This window comes from Archocentrus centrarchus, chromosome 12 (assembly GCF_007364275.1).
Source record: "Archocentrus centrarchus isolate MPI-CPG fArcCen1 chromosome 12, fArcCen1, whole genome shotgun sequence".
Lineage (NCBI taxonomy): Eukaryota > Metazoa > Chordata > Actinopteri > Cichliformes > Cichlidae > Archocentrus > Archocentrus centrarchus.
The window spans coordinates 7797533-7813102 of record NC_044357.1 but is presented as its reverse complement, the minus strand read 5'-3'; the positions used below and the strand labels follow the sequence as shown (position 1 = coordinate 7813102).

At 39.6% G+C, this 15570-nt stretch overlaps 1 protein-coding gene across 1 annotated transcript in view; it reads left to right on the top strand.

Annotated features, from left to right (window-relative positions):
- Window positions 1–15570, top strand: part of itga1 (integrin, alpha 1) — a 59909-nt gene that overhangs the window by 32348 nt on the left and 11991 nt on the right. Inside the window, exons 4-13 of the mRNA XM_030743187.1 lie at window positions 3704–3792; window positions 6158–6269; window positions 7991–8118; window positions 9380–9528; window positions 9918–10068; window positions 10156–10330; window positions 11474–11547; window positions 13036–13183; window positions 14607–14752; window positions 15416–15559. Coding sequence (XP_030599047.1) covers window positions 3704–3792; window positions 6158–6269; window positions 7991–8118; window positions 9380–9528; window positions 9918–10068; window positions 10156–10330; window positions 11474–11547; window positions 13036–13183; window positions 14607–14752; window positions 15416–15559 — 1316 coding nt within the window. The remainder of the gene's footprint in view (window positions 1–3703; window positions 3793–6157; window positions 6270–7990; window positions 8119–9379; window positions 9529–9917; window positions 10069–10155; window positions 10331–11473; window positions 11548–13035; window positions 13184–14606; window positions 14753–15415; window positions 15560–15570) is intronic.

Below are 15570 nucleotides of genomic sequence, written 5' to 3'. Positions count from 1 at the left end.
GCATATGAACTTGAATGACATCCCATTCTTAATCCATAGGGTTTAATATGATGTTGGCCCACCCTGTGCAGCTAGAACAGCTTCAACTCATCTGGGAAGGCTTTCTACAAGGTTTAGGAGAGTGTTTATGGGAATTTTTGACCATTCTTCCATAATTGTGAGGTCAGTCACTGATGTTGGATGAGAAGGCCTGACTCACCAGTGCAGTCATGTTGGAATAGGAATGGGGCATTCCCAAACTGTTCCCACAAAGTTGTGAGCTTGAAATGATCCAAAATGCCTTGGTATTCTGAATCAATAAGAGTTCCTTTCACTGGAACTAAGGGGCTGAGCTCAGTTCTTGAAAAACAACCCCACACCATAATCCCCCCTCCTCCAAACTTTACACTTTGCACAATGCAGTGAGATAAGTACCGTTCTCCTGGCAACCACCAAACCCAGACTCGTCCATTGGATTGCCAGATGGAGAAGCGTGATTCGTCACTCCAGAGAACAAGTCTCCATTGCTCTAGGGTCCAGTGGCAGTGTGCTTTACACCACTGCATCTGATGCTTTGCATTGCACTTGATGATGTAAGGCTTAGAAAACCCATTCCATGAAGCTCTCTACCACTGTTCTTGAGCTAATCTGAAGGCCACATGAAGTTTGGAGGTCTATAGTGATTGACTCTGCAAAAAGTTGGTGACCTTTGCACACTATGTGCCTCAACATCTGCTGACCCCACTCTGTGATTTTATGTGGCCTACCACTTTGTGGCTGAGTTGCTGTCATTCCCAATTGCTTCCAATTTGTTAAAATTCCACTAAAACAATTGACTGTGGAATATTTAGTAGTGAGGAAATTTCATGACTGAACTTGTTGCACAGGTAGCATCCTATCATGGTACCACGCTGGAATTCACTGAGCTCCTGAGAGTGACCCATTCTTTCACAAATGTTTATATAAGCAGTCTGCATGCCTTTGATACACCTGTGGTCATGGAAGTCATTGGAACACCCGAATCCATTGATTTGGATGGGTGAGTGAATACTTTTGGCAATATAGTGTACTTAAGTACTTTAGCACAGCACTTTTGAACACCTTAAAATGCCTAAATAAGCACAGTATCATTTTGCTTTTGGTAAATGATTGGCTTTAAGTACTCATCAGTTAGAATTACCCACTCAGCAGTGGAGAGTGCTGTAGTTGCTTTCTCTCAGATGAATTAGAAAAAAAGCTTAAATCTCACAGACTCAAGTTTTGTCTGGAAAACATCCAGTGGGAATCTGGAGCCAGACCACTTGGCAACAAACGAGGAGGAGTTTAAATGATGACAACTGTGCTGTTTTATTTCATTTTTTTAAGTGAAATTAGACACAACATGACCTGCTTGTTTCTTTTAGTATCAGTTGATGGATATTTAAAGGATTCTTGACTATTTCTGATCAGTAGAAAAACCTCGTGCAGCTCAGCAGAATGTGTTCATGTTAGTGTTTTGATGAATGACAGGGCTTGTCAGTCATCTGTAACTATTAACCACTTCACTCTATGCCCACTCACGACGCCTTACTGTCTCTCATTGCCACATCTGTCTCCGTAATGAATTTACGCTTTCCCAGCGCAGACGAGCGAGGCCAAACCATAATGAGCAAAGTTAGCGGTTGCTCTGTTGTAATTTTTAATCACTCTTCCATCTGACCAGTAAAACTGGGAGGTGGTTATGCCATGGCCATTATGAAATACTGACGATAAAGTACAGCACCCACAATTTTTGGGTTTGCTACTAAACAGTTCTGCAGTATATTTACGATCTGTTTAGAAAACTGAAACCAAATGACAAACATAATGTGTCTGTTGTATAAATGCAAAGTCAACCTGCAGTCTTATAAGGTGGAGATGTGGAATTTTTTTTTTTAAGGTAATATATACTAATCCTAAAAAGGAACATGAGTTTGGGTTGCTGTAATATATATATATATACATACTGAAGACATTTAAGATGATACAAGCAGTCACCCATCTGTGATTGGACTACATGAGTGTCCGGATCTGTTGTTGAGGAATTGCTCTCCGTTCCTGGATGAGTGCAGCCTGCAGCTGTGCAGTGGTCAGTGGTTGTGTCTGCCTCTGATGAACACGTTGACTCAGCACGTGCCAGGCGTGGTCAATAGGAGACATATTGAGACTAAATGCTGGCCAAGGAAGTGTCTGGATATGCCTCTAATCCAGAAAGGCCTGCGCTACTCTGGCAGTGTGGAGGCGGGCATTGTCCTGCTGAAACAGCTGCAGGGTGGGGTGCTGCTGCAAGAGTGGCACAAGTACAGGTTGGAGCACCTCATCTTGGTACCCCTGTCACCAAGGTTTCCACCAACAGCAATCAGATCAGAAGTGCTGTTCTCATGCAGGGCTGCAGCAACAGCTCGGCCACATGTGCCAGCATCCAGCCTAGCCTCGACCAACTTCAGTCAGTCACGGCAGTCTTTGCACCAATGGGAATGCTGCGCATAAACCTTTATTTATGTGTGACATCTGGCTCGAAAATGCAGCAAATTAAACCAATTTGGAGGTGTTTAAATGAGTTCAAAAATAAAATTACCAGTCCTGCCACTGAGTAAAGCAATCAGCAAAAACTGAAAACTACTCACATAATATGTTTGATTTTTCTAAGAGATGTAGAAGTATGTACTGAGAAATGGATTTAAAGCAACAATTGATTATGTGGCTGATTTGCTATACTAATCATTAGTATACTGTTTTAAGTACTATGAAAATTGTCTGTGATTTACAATATAGTCACCATCTAGGACATCACAGGTATATAGTTTGGAAGAAGCCAACTGGCATTTAACCTATATTTTCTTTTAAATTTCCAAGAGGTCAAACCAGAGCAGGAGGGACTCTGTGACAAGTCAGATTTGTTCTGATAGTTATCAAGCATTACTGAGGACAAAGCTTGTATTTTTGTCTGCAGCTCCTTCCAGTCCCGCATGGGCATCATGAGGTGCAGTGTCCTGATCGGTGTCACTGGAGATCAGAAATACGGAAAGGTCGCTTCACAGATTAATTAATTACCACTTCACTGCCATTAAATACAAGTTCCTTTATGTAAGAGAATGATTCTTTTTAAAATCCTGAGTTCAGCAGGGAGTCTTGAACAGCCCAAATATGCTGTTTTTATTAGCTTACTTCAGTGACTGTGTGGGAAGGAAATAGAGGGAGAAAAACCCACACAGAAAGGAAGGATAGGGCAAAATGTAACTTACTAACTGCTAACAGATCTGTGGCACATGTGCTAATGGCAATCAAAAATTGTTTCACATAAAATTCCCCTCTTGGGGAGCTCGATTCAAAATTAAAAAGGCATGTTTCAGGGAACATGTTGATTCTCAGCAGGAAAAAAATTCCTATCCAATGTTGAGACTGCTTAATCATTCCCCTATTTTTTCTCCTTAACTACAAATGGGCTGTTTACCAACAACATATTTTTTATTGTGCTCTAATTCTTTAATAACCACAAGCCGTGTGTAGCTTATGGTAAAGCAAAGAAGCAAACTATATTTAGTCTCATGTCATTTTTTTGGGGCGTGCACCACTCGTCTTGTGGGAAAATGAAAGAGAGAAATTTACCCAGCTGCTCTTCCTCTGTGCTGGTCTCTGTTTGTCTCAGTCTGTTATTCATGTTATTCATCTATTTTCTTTCTTTCTTTTTTTTTTTTTTTTTAAGAAAACACAACCATTCCCAACTTGCGTGAAGTCAAGGAAAACATGACCATGGGAAGCACACTGGTGACGAATCCCAAAGGAGGATTTCTGGTAAGCAGGAAGTGCTCTACATTTTCTATACCAAACAGAAGAGAAAGGACTGATCTTTGCATATTTGCTGCAAGAAAAATTTAGCAGCAAATTTACAGTATGTTCACTAAACCTTTGACCTCTATGGAAAAGTTAGTCTTCATGTCCTGGGAATATAACAGGATACCGTGAATCAGTTGTGCTAATGCAGAAGTGTGTAAACAGGCAGGGTTGTGCTTAAGAACTCATAAAACTTTATTTCAACCTGAGGATGAGATTACTAAGGTGTCAAAATTACACGGCCAGTAAAGTGTGATTATGCAACTTCTGAAGTGGTCCAAGAAAGAAAATCAAATGTAGAAATGTGAGATGGAGATCCTGTACAGCTGTAACTGAAGCCTGAACCCTTAATGTGATTTACACGACACATTAACATAACTTCAACAGCACGTCTGCATTTATAAGGTGGAATTGAACACCCGTCAGAGTTAAGAGTTCTCTGCCAGAGAAACATACAAGATGGTAATGAGCAAATGAGTTTAGCAACAATTTTCAACACAATTTAATTGTGTTTGTTTGTTTACTGAACATTCACAATGCAAATTTTTAGCTGTGCCACTCATTATGCCCATCTTTTGAGCCACTACAGTGCACTGATTTCCTCAGCCAATATTACACGGACTGATATGGAACCTTATGCAAACTTGAATTGTCCCCAAAGGATAAATCCCAACAAGTACAGCTTTCCAGCTACACTCACAATTACGTGTATAAAGTATTTATTATCACAAGGCAAAAGAAAAAACAAAAAAATAATGGAGGCACACGGCTTTCTTCAGCATTTCTAATGCACATGTTGAGGCAGCAATCCATAAACTCTGCCATGACCTAATCCCTAGTAGGCACAGGTGTGAACAATCAACAATTCATCAACATGCAAAACTGACGGTATGCTCCAACCACATACGTAGATCATCGAAACATCTGTGTAGAAAACCTCACACACGATTAACACTAACTGGAACACATTTACGGACAAAAAAGTAACCAACTGTGTATCACGCATAATACACAACTCAAACGTGGAGGTAAAACTTCACTGACCACCAAATCATTACATAAAGTAGAAACACATAAATCAATTATATACCTCTTTGCAATACCCATGAACCTTAGACCATAAATGCCATGTCTAGCATACTGACATTTAGCTCAAATTAGCTCAAAGCATTGTTGTGCCTAAACACGACTGAAGAGCCTGACTGATTTAGCAGTGGGAGGATATTAGCTATAAATCGGAACTGGTATTTATAACAGCTGATGTATGCAAATTTAAAAAGTGAAGAAGAGCCGGGAGAAATATTTTTCAACCCTGTAAGGAGTGTTGATGTTGAATAGTTTGTCCACCAGAGGGTACTTTTCTGCACTATACACGTTTAGTGCACCACAAACATTACAACGAGCTGATCCGAGCACTTGGGCAAAGAAACAACTCTTGGACTTTTAATCCTGATGATCCTGTATTAGTCAGGCTTTAACTGTAGATTACTTGAACAGCTCTCCCCCAATACAATGATAAATTGGCAGGTGGGGAAATGCTAAGATAGATGAAGCGGTGCAAAGCAGGGAAATGACTTGTGATCAGCTAGCCTGTGTTACTGCTGCTGACTCAGAGGTTTACTGCTCCTCCTGGATTTAGCCAAATGCATTCGGCAAGATATAAGCAGAAGTTACACGACTACTATCATGGCTGCTTGCTGTTTATGCTTATTTCCCTTCTGCAGTACTTGCTAGATGCTAACATACTGCAGTAACAATTTTATGGACATTCATTTCAATTAAACTTTATTTATGTAGCACCAATTCACACTAACAACCACTACAAGGAACTTTATATTGCAAGCTGATAACCCTAACAGTCAGGTCTGCATACATGAATGTGTGACAGGGATGAGAAGGAAAAAATTAAATGTTGAGCGTGTAAGTGAGACCACGTACTTCATGATTTGTTTAACAAACTTCTCTGTGACATCAGCTGGAAGCAAGGCAAAACTCACCGGATGATATTATGTATTCAGTTACCAAATACATCTAATTACTCATTAATTGAAGGTGTCAGGACATCATTCCAGATTATTTCAACCTACTTTAACTTCTCCCCTTAATATACATAAAGCCCTGCTGCTCCCTCACAGTTCTGTTTACTTTTCTCTGTTAAGAGGAACAGTCTGTGTCATCCTCAGTTTGAGTAGTTTTTTCCTCTTGGTTTCCGTCGTCAGTAGCTCTGAACCTCCTCTCATCCATGACCTCATAGTAGTGAAAAGCTAACCACTCACAGCCTTTGAGTCTAAGTTTGTTTGCATGCATGTGTGTCCTGTTTCCACAGGCGTGTGGTCCTCAGTATGGCTACATGTGCGGCGAGCAGCAGTTCATCTCAGGAGTTTGTGCCAATGTCAGCTCTTCCTTCCAGGTCCTCAACTCTTTTTCAAGATATCAAGGTACGGTACAGCAAATCTGCTCAGGACAAGACAGCATCTGTACAAATTGTCTGTCTGCGGTGAGAGATTGTAATCTATTCGTCATACTAGTACCACCCAAGACCCCGACTTTAAACTCACACTCCGTCAGCCAAGAGAGAGATTAGAGCATTCTTCTTAATGTAAACTTATCTGTGACCCCCCCCCCCCCCCCCCCCCCCCCCCTTCCCCAATCCCCTCTCATGTCCAGACCAGCCCAGCCCATCTGCTGCTTTGTATGCCCAAGTTAGGAGACAGTTTACTGGCCTGCACAGCGTTTCCCTGGAAGGAAACAGCTTTGAGAGAGCTGTAGAGTAAACGGTCTACAGTCATTTTCTCTGTTTTTCTGAATCACCATTACTTTACCAGAAGCAAGCATATACACAGACTTACTGTACAGTGCTCACGCTCATATAATCCATTAAAACTACTTAGCACATTAAAATATCCAACATCTTAATCATGTACTGTTTTTTATATCAATAATGAATAGGAGTAAAAAAAATAAAATGATTAACAGATTATAACAAAGCAGTTCCTACATAGTGATTCTGCAGTGAATTTGAAGGCTCAAAATTTACGTTGAATATTTGAAACCAGATTTCATGACACTTCAGCTCTAGTTCCTCCTAAGGTAAATACTGAACTCTGGATGACTGTCTACCACTGCATTTACAGAAGATTTTTTTGTACCTTTTCCTTTGTATTATTATCTGCTGCAGTACATAGATGGTTGCAAGCCCCCCGGTAACTATAAAACAATACTTACTTGTGAACTGGTTACAAAAGTTCCTTTAAAGCAAAAATGATTTTTAGTTCATTCAGGTGAAGGGCTGATGAGTTCATACCATGGCGATGCGTCCATCTGTCCGTTCACAATTCACTCCTACTCCTCCTGCAGTATTGGTTAGAATTTAATCAAACCTGCACACAGTGATCACCTAATGGTTCTTCACCTAAATATGGACACATTTTCACAAATGAAAATAACATAGCACTATGTACTGTAGCAAGTCATTGGGTAATACGTATGCTTCATACCAAGCAGACTTCATGGTGAATGAGATTACTTTGTCCTGGATATGACTGACTGACTTTAAAATAACATGTTAATTGTGATGACTCAAGAGTCAGATGAGCTACTGGTGCTCTGGTAGATTTTGTGTTTTTTGTATAATTTTCAAAATGGCTAAAATTACTGAAATGCGAGTAATAATCTAGTAAAGACAACAGTAAAAAGCCTTAAAATAAAAAATTTAAAAATCCGTATTTTTATGAAAAAAATGTTGATTTTTCTTCTCCCCTCTTCTTTTAATAATTTGAAATGTGAAACCGTGCAACCCTGCCTAACCTCCCACCATCCCCACCTACATGACACACACACACACACACACACACACACACACACACACACACACACACACACACACACACACACACACACAGATCTACATTATTACATTTTGATTTGGAGCTTGTATGTTTACCGTAAACAGGAAGAAGACTGGATATGTTACATAATCTGATGTCTTATTTAGGAGAAAAATCAGCAATTAAATGTGCTTGTGTAGACTAGCCGAAATTAAAAGATGCAAAAAAAAGCAGTCCAGTCTCAGCTTTCAGCATGCCAGTTAGTGCTTACAGAGAGAAACTGAGAACTAAACTTACCCTTTAATTGAATGTCATTTCTGACTTTGTTCTAGAGTGCGGGAAGGAGATGGACGTTGTGATTGTTCTGGATGGATCTAACAGTATCTACCCCTGGTCGGGTATCCAGGAGTTTCTGCATAACTTCACTGGGAGACTTGAAATTGGACCTAAACTCACACAAGTCAGTTGCACTATTTAAAGAACACATTAAAAAGAAATTCTCGTTGGGTATACAGTACTTTGTAAAAGTCTTTAACCAGAGTCATCTGCCATTTCTTCATATTTTGCTAGGAAAATGGGAGATATGTTTTTCTATGGTGGATCAAAATCTGACTGCACTTTTTTACATTCTAATTCTATCAATTCTGGGAAGATCCCCAAACCATAACAGTTGTATCTCCGCAGTTATATCTCCTCCTGGCCTCGTCTGTACATATTAACAATGATTTGAACCACAAGATTCAAATTTGGATTCCTCACTCCATAAGACCCCTTGCCACTGATTTTCAGTCCACTTCCTGTGTAATTTGGCATACCTCAGCCGTTTCTCCCTGTTTCCCTTCCTGATTAATGGCTTCTTAACAGCCACCGTTTCTGATGAGACTTCGACAAACAGATCGATCAACTGCATCCCTCTAGTCCTGTTTCAGGTCTTTGCTGCTTTTTTATGCTTTGATGATTCACGGGTCAGTGTTAAGTGGCTTAACAAACAAAAAAAACATTCCTTTGAAAATGGTCAAGTACAAGGACCAGACTGGAAATGAGAACTATTACTCAAGACCACTTTAAAAAAAATACAAGAAAGTCTGGCTGCTTGGCAGCAAAATATAAAGAACTGAGGGATGGCTCAAAACTTTTGCACAGTGCTGTATGGGTGCAGTGCAGACTGTAGACTCAAACATGAATGAATAAATGGAATAGTTACATAACATCAGATATAGAAAAGGGATGAATGAAGGATTATATTAGTTAGTAATTATCTTTAATGACTTTAGTGTGCTCCATTATGGAATTTTCCACATGTGTAAGATGCCCTTTATAAGCAGAGTTCATAAACTGAAGCCCTTACAGTCTTTAAAGTAATTTTAACCTCTCTCTCACTAAGTTATAACCTGAGTGTATTTCTGTCCACTTGTCTTGGATCGCTTTATGAATGGGTTTTTCTTATGGTTACATTGATCTGGCCCACAGCTTGTGGACTTTTCCACAGGGAAGCACTGGAAACTCTCCCTACTGTGGAGCCTAGTGGTTGGAAGTCAAATCTTCCATGGCTGCTGAAGTCCTCTTCCTTCTGTATAAAGAACATTGTGTCATATAAACCCCACCAGACCTCAGCCACATCCTCTGCAGACTGTCTGGGAGGGGAGGCCGAAGAACACAGAAGCAAACTTAATGTAGGAGAACATTTACATGCAAAATGTGTGAATATGTGTGTTTTCCAGGTGGGCATTGTGTCTTATGGCCAGAATGTGACTCACAACGTCAACCTGAGTCAGTTTGACAACACGCCTGCTTTGCAGAAATTTGTCAAAGTCCTTCCTCAGCACACTGGCACCAAGACGATGACTTTCCTGGGGATTGATACTGCCAGGTACCTAACATTAGCTGTCTTATTTTGGCAAGCTTGGCAACAGTGGACCACAATTTATGATTGAGTCTTCGTGGTTTGGCATGATTTAATGGAAATTTTAATAGGAAAGTGTCATTTCAAGTCTGCTTGACAATACATGCAGAAACACAAATTTTTCACAGGGTTGTCATGGGCAGATTTCTTTTTCCTAACTGCTAGTCAGTTAGAAAAAAAAAATAGCACGAGACCTCTAATTGCCTTAGATATACACTGTCAGACATGTTGGAACAGAAATCCTGTGGGGAATTAAAAAAAATAGTGTTTCAATTAATTTGTCATTTCATTTATATAAACAAGAAATAACTAGCACAAGTAAGGCATGATTACCATTTAAACTGTCTACCATTCAGGAAAGAAGCCTTCAGGCCAGAGCGAGGTGCACGATCTGGGGTTAAGAAGGTCATGGTGATTGTGACTGATGGAGAGTCACATGACTACTATAATCTGAAAAAGGTCATCGACGCTTGTGACGATGACAACATCGAGAGATTTGGCATTGCTGTGGGTACAAGATATTTTGTGACATTTCAGTTTTTTGTCATAATTCATCCCTTGATGATAAAATGTCAAGTTCTTTCTTCTTTCCAGGTTTTGGGGGACTATGGTCGCCAGAACAAACCTGCAGCAGAGGTGCAGAAGTTCATCAAAGAGATCCAGAACATCTCCAGCGATCCTGTCCAAGACCACTTCTTCAACGTGGCTGATGAGTTGGCTTTATTGAGCATTGTGGAAACACTGGGAAGCAGGATTTTGGCCTTGGAAGGTAAACATGTAAAGATTTGTGTGGCAGCTCCCAAAAGCCAGCCAAGTTCATCCATCAGTCCTAAAGCAGCAATTTAACAATTTCACTTTAATCAGAGAGATGGATGATGAAATAGTTAGCTTAACACAAAGCGGAAAGGCGCTAGCCTAAAAGATCTCATAGGTATGAATTGGAACAATATGCTGAACACATTTGACCAATACTCCTGTTGGTGCATAAAATGTAAAATTACTGTGTAAAAATTTCAGCTTAGCTTAGCATGAACATTAGAAATAGGAAGAAGCAATGTGATCATTTGAGAACATAACATGCTGGTAGATTAAGTCAGGCTAAAGTCTGGGTCTGATAAGTGAAGCTAATATGGAAATGCTTTAAACTTAGATCCTTTTTAATAGCTGCTGGGAGGCGATACCTGTGGAGCTTTAAAAGTTTATGGGAAAGCGGTCCTTGGGTTGACCACAGACAGCATAAAAGGCGGGCATTGTTACCATGACATTCCTCATTGGTTTCTGATTGTAATGAAGGCTAACAGCTTATGATTGACAAGTCATTAGACAATGACTTTGGGTTTGACAATGAAGTACCAGAGAGACTCCTCCACCGTCATCAGTAAGGGCATCCAGCGTAAAAACCTGCCAAATCAAACGTGGAGCCATAAGGGAGCCGCAAGAAATGCCTTCTTCTTCTTCTGAATCGAAATGAGTGACTGAGAGTGACTGAGATCCAGACGGGCTCAGTTGGTATTTTTAGGTCATGTTGAAGAAAATATTGTTTCTTTGGTACATTTTGGTTTTTCTAAGATTCAAAAGGAGAATTATCAGACTTGTGATTGATGCCAGTCAGATCCACCCCATGCTCATCATATTAATATTCAAAACACCAAAATGGCACACATGGAAACACTTATCACCTATATTATATTGTCTCTGCTGTCAGTTTTAAGCTAAGATTTCACCTCACGTGTCAAAGACAAATATTTCCTAAAATTTCAAACTAGACCCACAGTCAAGTTCTTGACCCATATTCTTTTTATTCAACTATTTATTATTCTTTTTTTTTTCAAAGTAATGAAAACCAGATTTCCCAGCATGTGTTTGTGTTATTTATGTACATGTAGCTAACCTGAACCTTTCATTTCTTCAGCTACAGGTGGGAATTCCACCTCCCCCATTGAGATGGAGATGTCCCAAACTGGGTTTAGTGCTCACACATCACATGTAAGTCTCAATCCAACTATCAATGAGTAATAAACACATACTTTGTTTAAAAAAAAATAGTTGGATCCTGTTAAACCACCAAATCAGACTGGACCAAATGACTGATGGGTGAATCATATTTTTAGATCCCAATCTGCGGGTTCAAAATGAACCGTTTGCACAAACATGGATGCATCAGCATGGAAATTAACGCTGTTATCTCCGGCACATCTACAGACGTTTGGAGATTCAGCTCTATCAGTACAAGCTTCCGGAAACAGACTCCCTCACTGTGACAGCCTGGTGCTGATTGCATGAGAGTCTGAAAGAGACTGAAAGGCAAACATGAGGCGTATACTGCAGAAAAGTCTGTAAGGGATGTTGAGTCAGAAGGCTGCTTGAGTTAATTCAGTGCCTATTTCCTGCATATGTTTAAGATTAAAAAAAAAAAAAAAAACTTTTGATGCTTCTTTTCCTGCTCCTGACTCACATTTATCTCCTCTAGTTCTCTCTTACTCTGAGGTGGCTCCAAAGCTGAGTTGTAAACATGTGACGCCACGCTTTAGCAGTCATGAGTGGGAAAGAGCCACTTGACACAGTTTGTTGTGACTAGTGAAATATGTCATGTCCTGTTATAACCGCTCCCATTCCTATTAGCTAACTGCGCTTCCTCTGGACAAAAAAAGACTGATGTTTACATTCTTCCTAATATACTTTATTCATTTTATTTTGTTTATTTGTTAGTTTTATTTTATTATATGATCAATATCTGTACTTTTAAGCAGTACTTGATGTGCACTTAGAGAGCACAGTTCTGTGCCATAAGTCAGTGCTGTATCATAAATTTTAAAAGAAAGTGATCTGGATTCGTGCCATAATTTGATGTTTTATCCTCAGCCCTGCTGTGTTTTTAATGACTTTGGTGTAATATTGCTCACAAACAAACTGAAACAGAGCACAAATGAGCAGATTAACAGAAGGTTGTGAAAAGCGCCCGTCAAAGACCCACTTTTATTTAACAAGATCTATAAATAAATAATTTGTTTTTCCTTCTGTCTTTACTTAATTACTTTAAGCAGTGATTTTCAGAACACACTCTGGCCTGATTTGTGTTCTGTGCAACTTTGCTTGTTTGGGATCACGAAGGCCATTAATGAAGGACGTTTGCACAAGTGTGGCACTTTATTAAAACTTTGTGGTGCTGGTACTCTACCACCACTGACCCCCACTAAGTAGTGAATATGACTTCATATTTATATTTTCATGCCATGACCCCCCCCCCCCCCCCCCCCCCCCCAAAAAAAAACAAAAACAAAAAAAAACTACTTTTAGCCCAAAGCAGGTATCTCTGCCTGATGGATTTGGCAGATTTTTACATTTTATTTATTTTGGGGGGGTGTTTTGCTCGGTAGGCGCATGTGTAAACCACTACACTATGGAGACACTCTTTCGCTTAAATAAAGGATTGGGATATGTTTTCCACCACATTTTTTTTTCTGTCTCCCTCAGGAAAGTGTGTTACTGGGAGCAGTGGGAGCTTATGAATGGAACGGGACAGTGGTTATGTATACTCCTGGAGGAGACGTGGTTCCGGGGAAAGATGACTTTTATGACCCGAAGAAAGAGGCCCAGAATGAAAGACTGGCCGGGTACCTCGGTGAGTGGAAATTTAATAAATATATACTAGTTTCTTTAAATGTCACATGCATGTAAATCTAAAATCTGACTTTTAATTAAGCACCTTAACACTACGTCTCCTCCCCCTCTAGTTAATTACTTACATCACTGATAATGTGATGTAAGTAATGTGTGTGAAAATGAATTGTCCCTGGTCCCTATGCAGAGACAAAACATCTGAGAATAGCAACACTTACTATGAAAAGAGCCATTTTAAAGGTTTTTGTGAACAAACATTTTTATATATTATACATACTTAAGACTTATGATGAAGGAATCACAGCCTATTGAGCATAAAATCAACATTACTAATACAGTAAGTGTAAAAAAAATTAGATTAGCATTTTCATATGTATTTATGTAAATTTTGTAACCAGAAAAACAAAATTTTAGGTTGCCCGTGTAGCTCAGTGGCGACCACATACATAAAAAAACCCAACATTTTAATGTTTATATACTTTTATTACCAGGAAAACTGAGCAATTCTGGAGTGGCAGGAATAATGATTTAAATATCTGTATTCAGGCCTATTTTCCTATAAAGCTCTACGGGCCACTTTAAATCCTAGCTGTGTTTGTTGAAATGAATCACATTAAAAGTAGTCGACTTTGACAATAAATATAATGCATGCTGGCCTAATAGTAAAATTAAAAACTGTCAAGTTTTCTGTTTTCCTCCAAGACTTAGTTTTTAGATTTTGAATCGTGTGTAGGCTACACGTTTTTTACAACTGGTGAGTGTAAAGAAACACACAAAGTCGTGATGAATAAAAATATTAATGTAGTTTCTTGTCAAAGCCACAGAAGATGGGCAAAAAAGTTTGAGATGCGTAGTTTAAAAAGACCTATGAAACACTGGAGACTTGATCTGAGAGAATGAGAATGAACTTATTTAAATTCAAGCTAATAGATAGTTTTTTTGTTTTTTTTAGCCTCTTATAAAGGATTTCTCTGACGTCAGAAGCAGATTCTTCTCTCTCTTTGTGTCATAAATAATAACACACAGACTCTCCTCTTCGTGCTGCTGCCTTTTATGGCTTGTAAAGCAGCCGTGGTATCTTAATATCACGTTATTTAATCAACATGTCATTAGATGGAGCACTGGTAGCTCGCATACTGTAAACTCAGCTGTTGGCATATGCACGTACCAAATGGTCAGACTGCAGCATGTGTGCTTTTGTGTGCTTTTCTAAGTGGATGTGTGTTCCTTTCCAATGGTGTTTTACTGTTTCCTTCTCACACTCAGAAGTGCAGTAAACAGCTGCCAGAGGAGGCATTAAAAATATCTCATAAACAGAACGAGCGTGCATTTCTTTACTAGAGACATCGTAAATCGCAGATACCTTTGTGACACATATTGGATGGACTGATATAATGACGTGCTTGTAAATGCATTCTCCGCAGGCTACGATGTTCAGTCAGCATCCACGAGTAAGGGAGAGCTGTACATCACAGGTGCACCGCGGTACAACCACACCGGCCGCGTGGTTGTCTACAGACTCGATGAAAATAACAACATTGTCATCTCGCAGATACTGAAAGGAGAACAGGTGGGTCTGTGTCAGGCTTGGCTCGCCTCAGTTCCTCAGTGCACTTTTGCACAGGAGACTTTTTTTCTTAAAAGCTTGCTTTCTTATTACAGTTATGTGTTGTACTGTTTGCTTGTTTTTTTTTCATTCCCCCTGTTGTGTTTTACACCTCAGGGCCACAGTAAAAAAGCCCATAATTTATATAAAGTATTATTTATATAAACAATAGCTTCAGTTACGTCTGCGGTGCATGCAGGAGAGGAAAACGTCTGAAAAGGTCAAAAATCCAGCAACACATCCGCATGGATTACAACCAATGAGAGATCTCAAAGGGCTGGTTGGGCAGATGGTCAGTGAATGGCTCCAGGACATTCAATGTCCGTGGCAAAAGGAAGTGCCCAATAACAAAGGCAACATTATGTTTGGTCCAAAGTGCGCTATTCCACAGCAGTGCTTAAAATATGGCTTCAAAATATGCCTGTAGGATGCCATATACCTGCTTTAAAGCAGGCATATGGCATCTTAATGTAAGGATTGCATTTCAATTTATAATGCACAAAAAACAACATGTTCAGCATGTGTAGTATAGACACACTCAACTAGATTCATTGTTTATTGTATATAATGCACAAATACAGAGCTCAGTGGAGTAAACATTGAAAGCTGGTTTGGCACTTTGTGCAGATTGGTTCCTACTTCGGCAGTGTCCTGCAGACTGTGGACGTGGATAACGATTCCTACACAGACCTGCTTTTGGTTGGAGCGCCAATGTACATGGGCTCAGAAAAAGATGAGCAGGGACGGGTTTATGTCTACAAACTCAGTAAGGTACAGAAAAC